This window comes from Gracilinanus agilis, chromosome 1 (genome assembly GCF_016433145.1).
Source record: "Gracilinanus agilis isolate LMUSP501 chromosome 1, AgileGrace, whole genome shotgun sequence".
NCBI classification, from domain to species: domain Eukaryota; kingdom Metazoa; phylum Chordata; class Mammalia; order Didelphimorphia; family Didelphidae; genus Gracilinanus; species Gracilinanus agilis.
Window position 1 is genome coordinate 5,816,447 of NC_058130.1, and position 20,491 is coordinate 5,836,937.

A 20,491-nucleotide genomic window follows, 5' to 3' on the forward strand; every position below is an offset into this window, starting at 1 on the left:
TCTTTCTTCGCCACCACAAAGAGAGCTGCTATAAATATTGTAGAACATATGGGTTCTTTTCCTTTTCCCCTGATCACTTTAGGAAATAAAGCCAATAGTGGTATTGCTGGATTAAAAGGTATTCACAGTTTTATAACTCTGAGCATAATTCCAGATTGCTCTCCAAAATGGTTGGGTCAGTTCACAGTTCCACCAACAGTGGATTTATGGCCCCATGTTGCCATGTTGGTCATTTTGCCCTTTTATCATTTTTAACCAATTTGGTAGGTATGAGAAGATATCTCAGAGTTGTTTTGATTTGTATTTCTTTGATCAATAATGATTTAAAGCATTTTTATATAGTTATATATAACGTGGATTTCTTCATTCCAAACTCTCTGTTCGATTCTTTTGACCATTTATCATTCTTCAAATACAGAGTGATATGGGGTAGGGGGTGGGTAAGGAGATCACTAAGATCCTTCATTGAGGGGTTGCAGGCAGGGGACACCGGAGCTTCTCCTCAGAGAAGTTGAGGGTTTAACCAGGGGCAGCAAGATGGACAGAGGTCAGTGACTAGAGTCAGGAAGATCTGAGTTTAAGTTTAGCTGTGCAACCATAGGGAAGCCACTTAACCCTCTTTACCTCAGTTTCCTTATCTGTCAAAGGAGCTAGAGAAGGAAATGGCAAACACTTCAGTATTTTTGCCAAGAAAACTCCAGATGGAGTCACAAAAAGTCAGATATGGCTGCTCAGCAAAAGTTTTACCATTGGGAGGCAAGAGGAAGAGGATTCCAAGCATGAAGATGGAGCAACTTGTGTAAAGGCTATGAAAGAGGAAGTCAGGCAGTTGGGCCTGGCGGTCCAGGATGTGAAGGGGCAGCCATGAGCACTCAGTGTAGATGGTTAAGGAGGAGCCAGAGTGGAAAAGGTGGTAAATGAGAGGCAGAAGATGCCGTGTTTTCCTCGGTGGGCTCCAGGGGATGACAGAAGCTCTTTGGAGCCATTTGGAGTTTCTGCTAGAGGCAGGAGGGCATGAACTCCCACCGTGTAAGATCCAAGTTCAGCTGCCCCAGCACCTTCGACAGTAAAAATTCTAGTGTTCTCCATGGGCCTTCTCTTCACTCTGAGAAGGCCAACGTGTCCTTGGAACCTTTCTCCCAGCGTGATACTCCAGATTAGGATGGCGTCCACAGAATCCTGTATCAAAGCCTGTCAGTGAAACTTCCCAAAGGAATGTCTTTACTACCTGTAGCAGCTACAGAGAGCAAAGTCAGGGAAGATCCCTTCCTGGCGGTTTCCTCTGAGAAGCCGCTGGCACGCCAACTCTCTCATCCATCCACTGACGGCCCCATCAGCTTCCACAGGAAATCCAGGTCGGTGTGGTGTAAAACCTTGGCATGGCAGGAGCCCAGCCTCTTCCTTAGTTCACTCACCATATCCAGATACGTCAGCTCAAGCCACAAGAAGAGAAGAGATCTTAGGGAGACGGAATCCCTTTGTCATCCCATGATGCCCCCCTGGAAATTGCCCAAAGCCCCTTCTCGTTCTCCCACACCTCAAGGAGACGCTAAGAAAAAATCGCTCTGGTCCGGAACCAAATCGCATTTGCTGTCTTTTCCTCAGATCGTGTCGTACAACATTTCCAAATATGAAAGCCCGATGACCGGGCTGCCTTCTGAACTCCTTCATGGTGGGGATTATAGAACTCTTCCCAACACGCGCACACACACACACACACACACACACACACACACACACACACACACACACTCTGATTCCCTTTTTGTCCCGCGGGCGAATGCTTCCTCCTGGGTCAGGAATGCAGTAATGGCGGTTTGCCTCTCTCCAGACAGGATATTAGGTCCGTCTCACTGTGTTAAAATTGCCACAGAATAGCCCTTCAGAGAAAAACAGTGTTTCCTTTGTGCGGGGGCCCAAAATAAAATTGTCCCTTGTGAAGAAGGCTCAACGGTTAGCATTCAGAAGGTACAAGTCGGACTGTTGGCAGGATTGACGTTTGGTAAAGGCCTCTACAGAAGGGGACGGCAGGTGACCCTGGAGGACAAGGATGGGAGTAAAATGCCTTCCTGTGTAGTAGCAAATAGGCCTCATTTGCCATTAAAAATGTGTGTGTGCATGTAGATCTGTCATCCATGTACATACATGTGTTTAGCAAAAGAATAGCACGGAAAGCAGGCCAGAGCGATTTTTAATAGCTTTTCTAGAAAGGAAGTGATACGAGGTCCAGTTTTTAGAACCTTAAAGAGATTTCCTGAAAGCAACATGTTCTCCCCAGCAGACGCCATTGTAAAATGTTTACATAACTGACCCAGATCTTAGCCTTCCTGAGGGTGAGCCGCAAACAGCCGCTTGACAACATGAACTCCTCCTGGAGCCGACGTCCTCTTCCATCTGCTACAAAAATGTAAACCCTTCCTCAGTTAACCCATTCAATACTGTGACGTTCCTCTCCTCAGGGCGGGCTCCAGAAGGCTCACTGCTGGAATGCCATCCATCCCGGGAGCTCTGCCTGCCGTCCATTCAATGATGCCTTCGGGGCTACGGCTTCTCTCTCCTGGCTTTGAACTTGGAGTCAGGGAGAGCTTGGTCTGATAGCACGTGTAGAGCTGCCCATGGAACCAGGAGTCATGGGTTCAAACTGGACCACTAGGACTTATCACTTAGTAATTGTACAAGCGGCTTCATGGCTTGGCCTCAGGTTCTCCTTCTGTAAAGTGAAGTTCCATTGCCGAGAGATAGCAGTGAATGAGCCAGAGTATTTGAAGAGTCAAATGTAGTATTTGGAGCCTGCAGTCAGGAGGTTCAGGCTCATGAATGAAGGGGGCACCATCCAAGGAGGCAGAAGGTCTGAGTCAGTGATGGTGAACCTTTTGGAGACTGTGTGCCATGCCCCTCCACTAAGTGCCAGGTGTGGCCCCACCTGCCCTCCCTTACCCCATAGAGGGAAGGGAGGAAGTGCTCTCATTGGGCTGCTGGGTGGAAGGGTGGGTGAAATAAGGAATGGCCTCAGCGAGTGCTCTGCTCCCCTCCAGCTCCACCACCTGTGAGCCGCCCACCTCACCCCCATTTGCTCTCATTGGGCTGCTGGGCAGAGGGGCAGGGGATGTGAAAAAATGTCACCAGGCTTGATGGAGAGGGGGAGGGGAGCAGCTCCACCTGAGTCCCTCTGCCTTTCTAGTAACGAACTCTGGGGGGGGGTGGCACAGGTGCCCACAGAGAGCACTCTGTGTGCCATCTTTGGCACCAGTGCCATAGGTTTGCCATCAGTGGTCTAAGGAATGTTCCCACTTGGGGGTGGCAGTGCCCCCATGCTCATGGAGAAGATAGGATTAAAGGGACAGATCCTTTCTACATCTGCTTCCTCCCTTTTGCCTTCAGGATCAAATATAAAATCACCTGCTTGGCATTCAAAGCCCTTCTTAAGCTCCCTCCCTTTACCGTTCCAGCCTTCTTACACCTCACTGGCCTTCTGGATGTTCCCTCCATCTTTCAGCTCTGGGCTTCTCTGGCCACCCCCCACCCCGGCCTGGAATGTTCTCCCTCCTCCACTTTGACTAGTAACCTCCCTGACTTCCTTTCTATTTCTACAGAAATCCTTTCTTCTCCAGGAAGCCTTCCCCAGCTCCTCTTAACTCTGGTCCTTCTCTCTGGTAATTATTTGCCCTTTATCCTGTATAGGGCTTACCTTGTATGCACTTGTATACAAAGTAATCCCCCAGGAGGCCGTGCGCTTCTTGAGGATAGCCACTGTCTCCTGCCTCTTTTTTTCTCCTCCGGGCTCAGCACAATGCCTGGCACCTAGTAGGCTATCAAACAGTGTCGATTGCTTATTTATTGGTATATGAGAGGGAAACTGTGACAATGGAATGAGCGTTAGGTTGGAAATGGGAGGCTCTGGGTTTGAATCCAGCCATCACTATTTAGAATTGCAGAATGAAAGCTAGCGTAAACCCTATTAGACTATAAGTTTCTCGAGGGCAGGACGGACTCAGCCTTTCTTTGTATTTCTAGAACTTAGCCCAGGACCTGAACCATATATGGTTAGCACTTAATGGAGCTTGTCGAATGACTGAATAGATGCGAAGCATCAAGTGAGCGTGAATGTCTGGGGTGACGGCACCACCCTTGATGGTAAAAAGGAAGACTTTGGGAGCCCAGAGGGACAGAAGAACCCTCTCAGAGCAGCTGACATTCATGCTAGACCCTTCTCAGAGGCTTGACAGAATTGGAGGCAGAAGCAAAACCGCTGGAATCCATTGGCATCCTCTAATGGGCCACTTGGCCCATTGGCATCCATTGGAATCCTCTGGCATCCTTCTCAGGTGTCTTACCCTGGTGCCAAGGCCAGCAGGCGCCTTTGGAGACCTTGGCAATGGAAGACGAGTGTTTGCTATGGCTATCAAACTGGAAAGATCGCCAAAGCAGACCCAGCGATGGGCTCCTGATCAATGAGGAGGCCAGCCTTGCTGGGCATGGAAAGACTTACTACTAAGTTGGCCACCAAGGGGTGACTTTTGGGGCCACAACCTTCAAAGACCATGCAGTCCATTACAAAGGCCTGTAATCTCAAATGGTGGGGCCAGGCCTTGCCCTAGGAAAATCATAAGTCACCGAAATAATGAATGTCTAGATGTAAGAAAGCAACAAGGACGTGTCATTAAGGAAAACCGGGAGCAGGAGATAATGCTAGGCTTGGGGTCCAAAATGCCTGGGATTGAATCCCATCTCCACAGCTCCTTGTGTAGATGAAACATTTAACATTCCTCAACTCTCTTGTGGAGAGGAGGGACCAATAATACTGACTTTAAGAGTCAAGAAGACCCGAATTCTAAACCTCCCTTAGGATGACACTAGTAGGTGAGTTCCATAACTTTTCTTGGCCTCAGTTTCTTCTGTAAAATTAGGGTCATCCCAGTGCCAGGGCTGTTGTGAAGATAAAGAGTTATGGGCAAGAGGACTGGCACAACTTAAGCCTCCATGCTAATACTTGTGCTGCGGTGCTATCACTGCCTCCGTTGTGTCTGACTCTGTGACCCCATTGGGACTTTCTGGAGGACTTTGCCATTTCCTTCTCCAGCTCATTTTAAAGATGAGGAAACTGAGGCAATAAGGGCTAAGTGATTTGCCTGGCATAACCCACCTAGTGTCTGAGTCAGAATTTGAACTCAGAAAGAGTCTTCCTGGTCAGACCCCAAACTATCTGTATCACCAAGTAGTGGCCATTCGTATGAATGCCCGCAGGCAGGATAAAACTGTGTTGTGTCTATTGGAGGAGCTGGCCTTGCCGACAGGAAGAGCTGCAGGTCAGTCGTCCCCTTGAAATGTGTTGGACGTAGGAGTCTGAGCAGTCCCTGGACCTTTCACGATGGCAGCCACTGTCTGGAACCAGTTTGCAAAAATGTTGGCAAATGGCCGTGGGCAGAGAGACTTTCCACACAAGCCACCGACTTTGCTGACAAACCACAAGGGGGTCCCCCAGACAATACCTTTTGTTGTTCAGTCGTTTTCCGTCACGTCCAGCTCTTGGTGACACATTTGGGTTTTTCTCGGCAAAGATAGTGATGTGGTTCGTCGTTTCCTTCCCCTGCTCATTTTACAGTTGAGGAAACGGAGGCAAAAAGGGTCAAATGACTTGCCCAGAGTCATCTTGCGTGCAAGTGTCAGAGGCTGGATTTGAACTCAGGAAGGATGAGTCTTTCTGACTCCAGGCTCATCGCTCTATCCACTTAACGATATCGTTGATGGATTCAAGCACCTAGCCTAGGAGAAGAGGCCGTGGAAAGGTCTCCTCTTGATATGTAGCTCTAGGACAGCATCAACATGTGGATAAACAGAGGCTCAATAGGTGGAGAGAGATACTCAGAGCTTTCAATGCTGGCTTGTTGTCGGATCATGGCTGGAGCTGATATGAACTTCTCAAAGCGCCGTATGATGGAGGCACTATTATTGCCCCCTTTGGACAGATGGACTAGTAGAGCCTCAGGGGGAAATCACTCAACCAGGGACACACGGCAAAGGAATGTCTGAAGCAGGGCCCAAGGCTGACCTGAGGGGCCACACAGGGCTGAAGAAAAGAGCTGCCAGCCTGGGTCTGCCGGCAGATGGTGGCATTGAGAGAAGCTGAAGAAGAAAACGTGTGGGTCCAGATGTGGGGGGAAAGGGCCGTGTTAGGAAAGGAGTCGGGTGCAGGCTGCCACAGACTTCCGTTTATCTGGGAGGGAAAAGGAGGCTCCGTTCAGCACCGTTTTTCTTGAGGCACTAACAAGCCCCTTTCTTGTGACGGCTCTCACAGCCCACTTGGCTGGCGTTAAGTGCCAGCCTTCCAAAGAAGAGTCACTTAAAAGGCCCAAGTGTCTCCCCGGCCTCATTTAGCAGGAGACGACAGAGCCTTGGCCCACCTACCTCTCTCTCTCTCTCTCCAGGGCTGGAGGAATCCTGGGGGCCGCCATCTGCAAGGCGATCGTGCTAACATGCCCACTGAGGAGTCGAAATGAGAAGGGGCCCCTTTAAGACTTCCCAGAGGGCCACAAAGCACCCCCTTTCTCTATAGCTGGGCATTCCCCAAGGCACACGCTTCTCTTGTCCCCATCAGGAAGCTCCAGGATCAGACCCAGCCCAGAGGGAGGCTCAGTGTCTGGATACCAGCCCGCCGGGGCGCTGGGCAGGGAGGTGGATCCTTCTCTCCTCTTGGTAGAGACGAGGGGCTATACGGGATGCGTGTAATTTACTCCATCTATCTCCTTGGGCCTCTGGGGCCTTTGGCAGGCCACACATCTCTGTCTAAGCCTAGTTTGGAATTTCCGCATGGGCATTTTCCCTCCAGTTAAATTATTTATTTACTTGATTAAAGTTTCCACTGCTTTAAAACAAAAAAAGTCCAATTTGCACCGAGGCGGTACACAGACATTTATTCAGGGACTTTTAAGGCAGCTACTTAGCCAAAGGTGAAACGAACCACCGAGAATCATTCACTCAGAATTGCAATCTATCAACAAGTATTTATTAAGCGTCTGCTATTGGGGCAGCTCGGTGGCACAGTGGATAGAGCCCCCAGCTGCAGTCAGGAGGACCTGGGTTCAAATCTAGATGAAGGCACTGCCTAGCTGTGGGGCCCTGGGCAAGTCACTTAAGCCCCCTTGCCTAGTCCTTACTGCTCTTCTGCCGTGGAACCGATACTCAGTATTGATTCTAAGAAAGATGGCAGGGGATTAAAAAAAATAACACTTTTCAGGCAAGGTGGTTGGTTGAATGGTGCCAGGAGAACCTAGTGGATGTGCAGATGAATCGATACAAGGCTGCACGTGTGCATGAGCATCAGAAACAGGGAGTCCTCTGCAAGAGTAACCATGATCCTCTCTGGACCCCAGTGAGAGCACAGCCTGCTCTTTCCATGATTTGAGTTCTTGACTGAAGGGAGAACCCAGGAAACTCAAGGCTGCTGTTTCAGGGGCTGCCCAAGCATCCCTCTGCCCTGCCAGGAAGCCAGCACCAGGGTCAGGGACGAATCTAGGATGGGGGTGTGGGAGGGTGAACTTTTGAGGAACAAGGGATGGAAGTTGGAGCTCTCTTTATGCTTTAGTCAGTCGACAAGCATTAAGCACCTACTCAGTGCCAGGCACCAGGCATACAATGAGAAAAGGGCGACGCCACAGCACCATGACGTTACCTAAGGAGTTGGGGGTCCTTGAGGGCTGGTTTAGAGTCAGAGTCGGATGGGCCTCTGGAAGCAGAGGTTCCAAAGATCTTGTGAACCCTGATGGGTTCCAGGAACATGAAAGAGAATGGAGAGACCCGGCAGAAATCATGGGTGGATTTGCATTTAGCCCACACGTCCTTTCCTGGGCTGATCTGGCCTGATAGCTCAGCATCAAGTTTGATTTTTTTGGAAAGGCTGGGACCATTAGAGCAGTAGTTACTTTTGGATGGATTTTGTGTAGTTCCTTGTCTTTCCCCTGGAAATCAGAAGGCATTTCAACCCTTCTGTTCTCTCCTGGCCAAGTTTCCCAAGGCTGGCCATCTGTAGACTTTTGTGACAGTCCAGGGTAATAGGAATGGATTTAGAGATATGCATGCGAAGCATAAACTCTTATAAAGGCTGCACATTGTACTTGGGCCAACACATCTGTTCTCTCCATACACTTCTGCACACCAACTTCACTTTTCAGAAATGCTAATAAAGTTGGGAAAACAGAAAAAAGGCGCTTGTCTTTTTACAGGAAACCCACATCTGTTTACCACGGGAATGCCATGAAATTATGAACATAAGAAATGGTATTTTCTCCTCTGCCTCTCCCTTCCTCTTCCTCTCTCCCTCCTCTTCTCCCTCCCTCTCCCCATCCCTCATCCCTCCTGCTCCTTCCCCTTCCCCTTCCCTATTTTCTCCCTCCCTCTCTCTCCATCTTCTTTTCCTCAGAAGTCTGGGGAAGATCTCTCTTCCTTCCTTGGCCTTGAGTAAGTAGATGCTTCTGGCTTCTGAAGGTCAGACCTTTTCCGGAGCTATTTCTCGAGTACAGGGTGCTTTCTCTCCGTTCCACCACCAGACTTAAAGCCTTCGAGAAGATTTGTATTGATACGTTAGTGGATACAATGGATTTTTCTACAGTACCAGGCCACCTAGTCGAGTAGTAGGTCAAAGAGATGCTTTTGATGTTGTTCAAAAATGGGCAGACTCCAATGAGCAGCATTCCTGGACCAGCTTTTTTCCTTGGGGCAGAGAAGAGAGGGCTTGGGGGAGGGGAAAGCCAAGTGGCAGGAGAGCCATCTCCAAGGATTCGAAGAGTCTTCTTAGGGAAGAAGGGTTAGGCTTGTCCTCCTTGGCCCCACAGGTTGGCATCAATAGAAAAAATGCAGATTTCGACTTGACCTCAGGAAAAAGCTCTCTAATCATTAAAGTTGGCTCAAAGTGGAATGGGCTTCTTTTTTGAGAGGAAATGACATTCTCCTCATTGGGGCTCTCCAGGAAAAGACTGAGTGTTCAATGCATCAGACATATTGTAAAAGGAATCATTTCTGGATTTGGGCCAGAGGATGGGGGGTCCCTTCACTCTTGAGAACCCCGAGATAAGGTAGCTTTCAGGTTCCGTGGGCTCACAAGCACCCTGGGGTTCTCTAATGAAGCCATGAAGCACCATCTTGCCTTTCTGTTATAAAACTGTGTCTTTTTGAAAGGGCTCTCTCTTTGGATTGGTATTCTAGACGTTGGTCTTCTTAAAACCTTTTGAGTCCCATTGATGAACTATAGACTGCTCTGAGAACAGGTGATACCCCACCTCCTCTGAAGAAACTTGTTTATAGAGTTTTCCAAAATGCTTCTTTGGAAAATATCCTACAAGGAAGGAAGGAAAGGAAGGAAAGGAAGGGAAGGGAAGGGAAGGGAAGGAAGGAAGGAAGGAAGGAAGGAAGGAAGGAAGGAAGGAAGGAAGGAAAGGAGGAAAGACGGAAGGCAAGACTTAAGGAATTATCCAGACAAGCAGATGGCCAGCTTCTTCTTTCTCTTTTCTGTGGTGACCCTCTTACAGAAAGGAATAATCCATTTGGTCCTTCTTTGTTTCTTCTTCCCCAAATATCTCTGCAGCACATCAATAACGATCACATCCATGGGGAGAAGAAGGAGTTTGTGTGCCGATGGCTAGATTGCTCGAGAGAACAGAAACCCTTCAAAGCCCAGTATATGCTGGTGGTCCATATGAGACGCCATACGGGAGAGAAACCACATAAATGCACTGTAAGTAAGGGGCCCCAAGGGCACCCAGGGGCTGATTATCCTGGTGAGAGTGGTGAGGGAGGGATTGAGGCTTGTGACTGCCCCAGCTTTTAGAGGTCCCTTAAGGGAGGGAAGGATGAGTTTGGATCCTTATTTTTTCCTTTGAGGAAGTGATGTGGCTGGAGTGGGAATCTTAAATGGTACCTCAGGTAATCCCAAGTGCCAGGGGGACAATGGGACCCCTTGTCATTCACCTGAAAAGCAGCCTGGTTATTCGAGGCAGCTTCCCCAACCCATTCCTCTAGCAGAACACAAAAGGGAAGTGAGGGGCAACCTGGTGTAATCGATAGACATCCAACCTCAAGGTCAGCAAATCTGGGCAGGATTCGAGTTCTCCTCCTGACAGATCTTGGCTGTGAGACTCTGGACACAATTAACTCTCTTTGTGCTCCAGTAAATCCTCTAAGCCTGGAAGTCACTGAGGTGCTGCCCTGCACTAGGAGGGGCAGCTTCCTCTTTGGGAGATCTTTGTCCTCTCACATAATTCGGTTTGTGAGCAAGCGATCATTAGGTGACCCCCGGGTGCTATGGGTGCCATAATACATGATGGAGATACGTCTACTGTGGGAAGACCGCCCACACCCGTCCAAAGGGCACATCCAGTGTGGGAGATGAGTTTACCTCCATCAGTCAGGCCCCCTTCCATCCCCTAACTGAGGAGCAAACCCACTTCGGGGGGCGCCAGCTTCACTTGCCCCAAGTGGGCATCAGTAAAGATCTGGCCCCCGTCTCTGGAATTCTTGTCCATTCCTGGGAAACGGAGTAGCGGGGCAGGAAACAGGGCAAATGCTCTTGGAGGTTGAGGCTTTCCTTCACAAAGTGAACCAAGGGAGGAGAGGGGGGAAGCATGCACAGTGCTTTTGCAGACTTAACAATTTCTGTGCTCTCGGAAAGAAAAACTTATTCATGAACTTTGTGCTGAGAGGGAACGAGTGGGCATCTGAGCAGAACAATGGCCTGAGCTGGGGGCCCGCTAGAGAGCCCCCCGAATCTTAGGGGCCATCTGGCAGCAGAGACCGCGTCTGGAGAGGTTCTGGGCTGGGGAGGAGCTGCAGAAAGGGAGCCCTTCTGGGGACAGCACCCTTGGGACCTCCCGGGATGAGGTGCCCCGGCCAAGAGAATAACCTTGCCATCCCTGCTGTCTTCAGTTTGAAGGTTGTACCAAGGCCTACTCCAGGCTAGAAAACTTGAAAACCCACTTGCGATCTCACACTGGAGAGAAACCGTACGTCTGCGAGCACGAAGGCTGCAACAAGGCGTTCTCCAACGCTTCGGACCGAGCCAAGCATCAAAACAGGACCCATTCCAACGAGGTAAGGGAGTGACCGGCCGCTGGCCTGAGCAGAGGCTCTGTCGAGACCTTTCTGCCTTCCTGGAGCGCTCGGAGCAGGCGCTCACACAGTTAGGGGTCGTTTCCCTTCACATGTCACCCGAGACTCCCTTTGATGCTAAACAGGTAGGCCACACGGGGGCGGGCTCAGCGACCCCCAAGGCCCCCCAGTCTCTGGAGTTATGGGCGATGCACGGGACGCCCAGTTTCCTGGGCATCATTAGGATAACTGAGCAGCTACCCAGGTGAAGAATTAAATAACTGGACAAAGAGGCAGCTTCCCTCTGGCCAGGAGTTCAGGTCAACGCCACGGACATGCATTTAAGTGCCAGACAGCCATTTATCAAGTGCCTGCTCAGATTCCCCTCCTTCCCCCATGGCACGTCTGCCATAAAACCCAGGAGTGGCTTCCTGTCCCCGCTGCCTACGTGGGAGGGCAGAGATTGGCACGGGGATTCCCAAACACAAGGGAAACAGGCCTGTCCTCTCGGGGCTTGCACTGTCACCAGAGAAGCTGCCATCCCCATGTAGAGAGGCACAAAATACACACAAAAGCCGGGAAATCCAAAGGGCGGGGAAGCCCTGCTTGGCAGAAAGCTGGGCTTTGAGAGTGGAAGTGAGGAGACCCTGGGCTCGACCCCGCGACACCGGCACAGCCACCGTCCTCAGGGGGCTCATCGAGGAGATGCAGCCCGCGAAAGGTGGTGGGGTACAATGGGAAAGGCTTTTAGGACCTGCATTTCCATCTCGTAATCTCTCCTCCGTGTCACTTTGGGCGTGCTTCTTCCACTCTAAGATGAAGCGGTCGGACTCGAGGAGCCCTTCAGCTCTAGCGATGCTCCTCTGGTCTGTGGCTGCAGAGTGTGGGATGAGGGCAATGCCGGAGCCTAGACCTGAGACGCTTAGCGAGGGAGCTCTTTCTCATAGGGGTTGTGTGTGCAATCAGGGAAGGCTTCATGAAGGAGGTGGTACCTGAGGGGGGTCTTGAAGGGGGAAAAAAAAACGATTTTAGCAAACAAATCCCCAAGCAGAAAGTTGTCCTCTTGTTGTTCAGTGCTTCCACCTTCTGGCCATGCCCATGTAGTGCTTCACTCCAGAGAAAATCCCGTTGACCCGAGAAGTCTCTTGGCTGGACTGCATTTCTGCACCCTGAATTTGCAGAAAGAAGTGAGGCCCTCACACGGCCTCTTGAACCTTTGCCGTTGAACCGACTCCATTGGCTCCAGCTTACGGGAGAGCCCTGATGGAAATCGGACTTTCCTGATCTCGTCCCTTCACCAGAACCCTCAAAGATCAGGAAAAGAGGCAGCAGGATGGAGAGGCCAAAAGCAGCCTCGGCAGTGCTAGACTTCCTCCAGGGGACACAGGATCAGGAGCTTGATGGGGTCCCAGAAGTCATGGGGCCCAACAGCCTCCTTCCTTTTACAGATGAAGAAACAGAACCCAGGGAGGCCATGCCAGGGGATTCCAGACTCAGAGCCAGTTAGGGCTTCCACAGCCACCCCGTCCAAGCCTCTCGTCTTACCTATGAGGGAGTCAAAAATCAGTGACATTGGCTTGGCCAAGGCCACATAGCCCACAGAGCCACAATCCAGGCCGGGCTTTCTGCCTCCAAGTCCAGAGAGTTTTCCCGAGAATCGCGGTTCCAAAGGAGAATTCAGGGAATTTGACTCAGAGGCTAAGAAGGGTTGTTTTGAATGAATCTGATTTCGGAAATGCTTATTCATTAAAGCCAAGAGAAACGTAGTTGGAAGGAAAGCAATACGGGGCCTTTCGGCCCTTCACTGTTTAACGCCCGACTTCCTAAGATCATTCTGAAGCCAGTGGGTGCTGGCACCGTCTGTGAAAATGCTCATGTGCCCCATTCTTAGGTAGCCTAAAAGGGAAGCCCCCCAACCCCCCGCTTTCTTGGTCCTCGCTCGTGTAAGAATGAATGAAAAAGTGTGAAGTAAGCACTTATGTGGGCCGTTCCAAGCACTGCACGAAGACCTGGAACCACGGAACAGGAGAGACTGTCCAGAAGGCAATTCAGACGACACGAGGCCGGATGATCTTCTTCCCCCCCTTTACTCTCAATTCCAGTCACAGCCCTTAATTCCTTAAAACAGAACTATACAAGTGCCACACTCCAGAGCTGGGAGAGATGACAGCGAGCATTTCATTCTAGCACCGACCTGAGCCACGGAAGAGGTTCCACTCCGTAGCTCATCCCTGCCAGAGCGTGGCCTCCCTCCCAGGCCCTTTCACTGGGAGGTCTCCAGGGTGCTACTTACTGTCCTGAGGACAAGGTTCAAGGTCTTATCATAAAGCATAGCTTTAAAAGGGAAGACGAGTTCTTGAACAATTAATTCTTATGCCTCATTCCCCCTCTTGTGCTCAAAGGAGGAAATGAACTCTCTGTTCTAGTTTCCTTTAATTTCCCCTCCAGATTCATTCATGTCAGGCCTTCCTCCAAGCAAACAAGCTTAGGCAATCCCAACCACCCCAAACTGGCCAGCTTGGTGGTGCCTATTCTCAGGACCAAAGGATTCCACCCTACAGTGAACCAGGAATTCCTCTGCTACCTGTCCAAGCTATTTAGCAGTCAATGAAATATCTGACCAAATAGTTGAAGGCCAGCGGAAGTCTGAATCAAGGTGTTGGTCTAGGGCAGCGGTTCCCAGCCTTTTTTGGCCTGCTGCCCCCTTTCCAGAAAAAAATATTCCTCAGTCCCCTGGAAATTAATTTTTAAAAAATTTTAATAACAATAGGAAAGATAAATGCACCTGTGGCCATCACCACCATCCTGGATTGCTGCAGCACCCACCAGGGGGCGGTGGCGCCCACTTGGGAATCACTGCTCTAGAGTCTAGTTTGAATGTCAGAGCTGGCTAAAGATGAAGAAACTCTGTTGTTTGAAGATCAGGCTGGAGGAATTCCGGCTCTCAGAGCGAAGCACCTACTTACTGCTTGGGATGGGTCTATTAGTGACCATCAATGTCACGAGAGTGGAGCAAGAGATGGAAGGAAGTTGGGGGCTCAAGACTAGCCACTTAGGACTGTGGGGTTTGCGGGTTCTCTTCAGCCTCCTATCTGTTACAAATTGGGAGCCTTTTATGAAGACCGCGCCAGCCCAGGGCGGCTCTGATGCCACTGCCAGGCTATCTGCCTAGGGGACTCTTCCGCCGGCTGCCATCGTGAGCATCTCCTCCTCTCTTTCTATTTCAAAAGAAACTTGCCTGGCTAGATGGCTTTTAATCATGCGCCAGCTTCCCCCTAAATTGAGACGACTGTTAGGGTGACTGGCAGGCATCTGGCGCCTTGTTCACACACCCTCAAGAGTGCTTGTGGTTTAGGGAAGTATCTCCCCAAGCTAGATTTGGGGAGCCTGCAGAAGGCAGGATGGGGCCTGGCTGGGGAAGGTAGTACAGGAAGGGTGCGCTCTCTAAAGGATGAATTAGGGAGGTGGTCCAGAGCCCAGCCTCCTCCCAATTCGGGACTTCCCAGCACGAAAATATGCCCAGAGTTGCTTATATTTCTCATGTTATGATTATATTATTCTGTATTCTCTTTCATGCCAAGATTTCCTCGCCCTCCCCTCCCCCTTTACGGGTGCAGGGCATGATCTCAAACGTTTCCTGACGAGTTCACCCCCCAAGAGGTCCACATGACCCACTTTTCAGTGTAATCTGTCTATTCCCATTTTCTCCATCCCTCTCCTAAGTCGACAGACAGTCCAGAAAACAAGAAGCCAAGCCCCGATGTCTAGTGTTTGCTAATTGCTGAGGTGTGGAACGTTGAACAATTGGCTGTCTCTGGCCCATTCCGCTCCATAGCACCCTCTGCCCAGAGTAGCACCTTAAAACCAGGCCGTGCCACGTATTAATGGTATGGTCTTGTAGAGTCAGTCAACAGGCTGGCATTTATATGCCAAAAGTGGGCACGGAACAGGGCAGCCAAGTGGCACCAATGCCACAGAACGCTGGGCTTAGAATCTGGCAGAATCATCTTCCTGAGTTCAAATCTGGCCTTAGACCCTTAGTAATTAATTGTGTGACCCTGGACAAGTCACTAAATCCTGTTTGCCTCAGTTTCCTCATCTGTAAAATGATCTGGAAAGGGAAATGGTCAACCGCTCCAGTATTTTTGCCAAGTAAAGCCCAAATAGAGTCCCAGAGAGTCAGACATGACTAATATGATTGAACAACAGAATGTGCTTGGGGATGGGTATATAAGTAAAAATGAAACCAAACGTGTCTCCATGCTAGGTGGCAGTTAGGTGGAATGGGTGCTTGGAATCAGAAAGACTTGAGTTTCAATCCTGCCTCAGATGCTTACGAGTGACACGAACCTGGACAAGTCAGTTTTCATCTCTCGGAACCTTGGTTTGTTCACCTATAAAATGGGGAGAACCGTATCAACAGTTTCACAAGGTTATTGAGAGGATCAAGTGAGATAATATTTGTAAAGGGCTTTGCCCGCCTTAAAGTACCATGAAATGCTCGCCATTATTATTATTATCATCATCATTTTTCAAGGAGCTCCGGTTCTATTGACCGGGCAAGCAGCCACTTAATCCTCAAAGGTCTCCGTTTTTTCTTATGTAAAAGAAAGTGGTTTAATGTGGGAATCGTAAAGCCTTCTCGAGCCCTCCTGGAATCACTAATCCTGGGAACATGTTTCATCTCCAGAGTGGCCAGAATCATGTGGGAGCTGCTGCTTAGCAGCACGTCTTCGAGGGTCACCTCCTTTTGTTCTAGATCATATTTGCTGGTCCAAACAGGAATATTACAAATACAAATCCCCTCTCTGGACTGGAGCGGGTTATTTCCAACCCACAAAATGCATTGTTATTTTAAACACATTTGTCAGCTTTGCTGCACTCACAGGTAAGTGAATGAATAAATGAGGGAACAAATGAATGAATGAATGATTCATGGAGGCCTGGGAAAATCTCATTAATCAATAAACAATGTCTACAGTAGGCTTGCCGGGGATGCATTTTAGGAACCCGCGATTTTTCTTTAGACCTTTTCGATTTCAATAAGTAAAAATGAAGAGAAATTTACCCAAACCCAGCGAGCCAATGAACGAAAAAAACACGAGCATCCGTCACCGGGATGACTTCACCTCGGTCGGCCTCTTTTGTGAAAAAACAAGACAAGACAAGATGCCGGAGATGCCTGCGCTGGATTCCGAGATCTCACCTGTAAAAGCGACTCCGTCAGCAAGGAAAGCAATTGGAAGGTCCTTATGATCATCCGGGCAAGAGTGATTAGGACTTCGGCTTTAACATTCTGGATCTTTACTGCCTTGGGACTTGGGGGGCCGATCTTTGTGCTTCCTGAGGTCCCGCTTCATAGCGCCGCCTCATTTCTCTCCCGACTGTTTGGATATTTTCAGATTGTGGTTCTGTTGGACAATGGATTCGGTTTTCCTCTCAGTTTTGCCTCATCAATAAAGTTAAGCATTAAAAAAAAAAAAAAAAAAAAAAAAAAACAGCCAGTTGACCAGTCAATTCTCTGGGGCACAAAAGGCAACTGGTCCCTTCTGAGTCATTCCGGCAAAATAAACTGAGGCCGTCCACTCGTGTGGACAGAATGTAGCTTCCTAGGGAAAGCCAGGGACTGCCACCAATTAGCCCAGCAGCTCACGATTTAATTGAGATCAATACAGCCCCTATTTGTTGAGTCCCTACTATGGGCCGGATCTAAAGACAAAGACCCAGAGTCCCTGCCCCCGGCCTCACGGAAACTCCATTGTGCTGAGGGGAAACAGCCCGGGCCTTGATATCTAAATGTAAAATTGTCATAAAACAAATACGGGGAGCAGGCGGGACGAGTAGGAACGAGGGGGCCCTCTGGGAGGGCTTCACCTCTTCAAAGTGGGAGCCCTTGGGTTGGATTTCAAATGGAGCCATCCTAACACGCAGAGGTCAGGAGCCGAAAAGGTTCCCAGGCCAGTCGGGCCACTAAGCTTGTGCGAAATGCCAGACACCGAAAATACAAAAGAAACAAGAAAGGCAAAACCAGCTTCTGCCCTCAAGGAGCTCGGATTCCAACTAGGAAATCGAGGCAGCATGCAGAAAGCTGTTTACATGAACCAAGGCACAACGAAGGCCCAGCTGCAGAGGCCAGAGACGGAATGGCCTCCACCCAGAAGAGCAAGTAGGTCAGTTGGCTGGAATGTGGGTTTCCTGGGGCTGCAGGAGGAAGGAAGTGGCCGGGAGAGGAAATCAGCTGGAAAGTTAGGACCAGGGCACGAAGGGCCTTAAGTGCCTAACCGAGGAGTCCGGAGTCCGGAGCTTCTTCTAGAGACCTCAAGGACTGGCTGGCCATTTCAGAATTGCTTGTGGACTTACACGAGGCTGAGGAGCATTGGAGAGCGTCCCAAGGGCGTTGCTTTTTAAAAGCTCCCGGAGCTGGGAGTTCTTTTCTGATTTTTACGTACAATCACGTCGTGATGTGTTTGTACCCACATCATATATCATGAGGACGTCTGCATATGTGCACGTGGGACTACACGCGTGGATGGATTATATAAAAATGGGGTAGAAACAGAGAGGGGAAACGGGTCTGGTCCCACTCCGTGGGTCGTGTTCTAGTAAATCCAAAGAGGAAAGAATTGTGTCGCTGGAGAGAGGAGGAGGAGAGGGCTGTTTATCCCAGACAGCTATACCATTCCTAAGCCCGTCATTAGAGCCATTCTCTCTCTAATGCATGGATCTGGATGTGCTCATTTCATTCTATATATGCCACGCATCACATGACCTCCTGAATAGGAGTAATTTCTCTTTAATGGGAATCAATTCTTTCTAAAGGAAACTCCCATTTGGGGGTGAAGCCTTTCAGGGTAATTTCAGGGATCTCAGCTTCACCACATTAGTGAGTGCATTTCAGCATTTTAGGGAGCAGGTAATCTGCCTGGCAGCTTTTAGTGAAAAAAAAAAAAAAAGCTTCTGGGAGCGTGCTTGGGGAAAAAGTGGCCTCCCTCCCTCTCCCCCCCTCTCTCCCCCTCCCTCCTCCCTCCTCCCTCTCTCTGTCTCCTCTGTCTCTATCTCTCTCTCTTTCTCTCTCTTTCTCTATCTCTCTATCTCTCTCTCTCTTTCTCTCTCTCTCTTTCTCTGTCTCTCTCTTTCTCACTCTCTTGCTCTCTCACTCTCTCTTTCTCTTTCTCTATCTCTCTATCTCTCTCTGTCTCTCTCTTTCTCTCTCTCTTTCTCTCTGTCTCTCTTTCTCACTCTCTTGCTCTCTCGTTCTCTCTCTCTTTCTTTTTCTCTATCTCTCTATCTCTCTGTCTCTCTCTTTCTCTCTTGCTCTCTCACTCTCTCTCTTTCTCTCTCTTTCTCTTTCTTTCTCTATCTCTCTCTCTTTCTCTCTCTCTCTCTCTGTCTCTCTCTTTCTCACTCTTTTGCTCTCTTGCTCTCTCTTTCTCTCTCTCTCTCTCTCTCTCTTTCTCTCTCTCTCTTTCTCTCTCTTTCTCTTTCTCTATCTCTCTATCTCTCTGTCTCTCTCTTTCTCTCTCTCTCTTCCTCTCTCTCTATCTCTCTCTCTCTCTCACTCTTTCAATAATAGGCATATTGGACAGCTCATGCATTTCACGAGAGCTGATTTTCCCAGCGTCCATCCCCTCACCAGTATACACGCAGATGGGAACACAGAAATTATCCACGCCCAGCAAACGAAACAATAGCAATGGCCATAAGAATATTAGAATGAAATAGTGAGAGGAGCAGGAGCCGTCCCAGCTGAAATGATGCAAGTGTATTAGAGCTCGATTTTCTCACATTTATGCAATTCATTTATTTTCAAAGTCCAATAGTGTTGTGCAAATTGCTTGGCCCTTAATAAGGACCGAATGGGATTAGTGGCTCTTGGGTATGGTGTGCAAGGTTGAGCTTTGATTTCCTCACTGTACAGAACGTGCAGGCTATTCACTCCTTAGGTTGAATACTGGTATCTACCATCATCTCAGAAAATCGCCTAGCTTGATGAGAGGTTCACTACCTGGCCATATCTTGGGTGGGTCTAGGGAAGATCTTGAACCCAAGTTTTCTCTGTTTCAAGGCTGACTCTCTCTTTTCTATGGTACCAGATTTCTCCTAGCCATATTCATAGTGTTAGAGCACAAATGACCCTTTAAGGCAGTGATTCCCAAAGTGGGCGCCATCGCCCCCTGGTGGTTGCTGCAGCGATCCAGGGAGGTGGTGATGGCCACAGGTGCATTGATCTTTCCTATTAATTGCTATTAAAATTTAAAAAATTAATTTCCAGGAGGCTAAGGAATATTTTTCTGGAAAGGGAGCGGGAGGCCAAAACATTTTGGGAACCGCTGCTTTAAGGCATTTGAGTCTCTCCCGCTGCCTTTGGGTTTTCAAGAAACCAAGAAATATGGTCAAGTAGGGTGGAAAGTACCCATTTTATGGAATATACCAACCTAACAAAACTGTGTGGGGTCCATAATCCAAGACCTGATAATCTACTAGATCTGTCCAGAGTCCCACAGGGTATATAGGCTGGAGTTTAGCTTCTTGGTGATGGTGATTAAATTTCCCCTCAAACCCAGGCACTGCCATTTGCTACATTGATGATCTTGGACCAGTCACCTCCCTTCCTTGTGCCTCAGTTTCCTCATATATAAACGGTGTAGTTTGCACTAGATTTCTTTCAGTTCTAGAGCTATGATCTGTCCTAGCGTCATTATCAAACTTTCATAAACTTTTATAACCTCCCTGAGCTCGAGTGAAAGAGATAGCAAGGAAAATTGGTGTCCCAGATCTGGAGCTGGAAGGGGTCCCAAGGCCAGGAAGCCTGCTTTTACACATGAAGAAACTGAGATCTAGAGAGGAGAATTGCTGATGGTGTCCTTTGGAAATAAGGTTACAAGACTATTCATGCAACCCACGTATGGTGTGTTGGGCACACTTTGGTGGATGCTTTCGGGTATGTGTCTCCCAGCAGAATAGGGCCATGTTTCCAGAGTCATAATGTACCCTCCATGGTTCACCTCCCACTCCATCTATGGGTTGTTTTAATCATCTCCACATGTTAATTTAGCCAGCTAGTTGGCACGGTGGACAGAGTACCAAGACTCTCATCTTCTTGGGTTCAAATCTGGCCTCAGACACTTGTAGCTGTGTGACCCTGGGCAAGTCACTTAGCCTCATTTGACTCAGTTTCCTCATCTATAAAATGAGTAAACCATTGTAGTATCCTTGCCAAGAAAACCCCAAATAAGATCACAAAGAGTTGGGCACAATTGAAAATGACTAAACAGCAAACGTTTTCATGTATTGAGTCTTTTAAGGATTCTGTGACTTAAGAGTCCTGCTTTTCTCCTTCACCCTGGCAAGGGGATCAAGGGGAAAATAATTGTCCAAAAAAGGGGACAAAGACTTTTGTAAGTATGGAAATAAC

At 49.0% G+C, this 20,491-nt stretch overlaps 1 protein-coding gene across 1 annotated transcript in view; it reads left to right on the forward strand.

Moving 5' to 3' along the window:
* GLI3 (GLI family zinc finger 3) overlaps window positions 1-20,491 on the forward strand; it is a 90,169-nt gene that overhangs the window by 59,785 nt on the left and 9,893 nt on the right. The window contains exons 7-8 of the mRNA XM_044677680.1: window positions 9,578-9,727; window positions 10,915-11,079. Of these exons, the coding sequence (XP_044533615.1) occupies window positions 9,578-9,727; window positions 10,915-11,079 (315 nt within the window). The remainder of the gene's footprint in view (window positions 1-9,577; window positions 9,728-10,914; window positions 11,080-20,491) is intronic.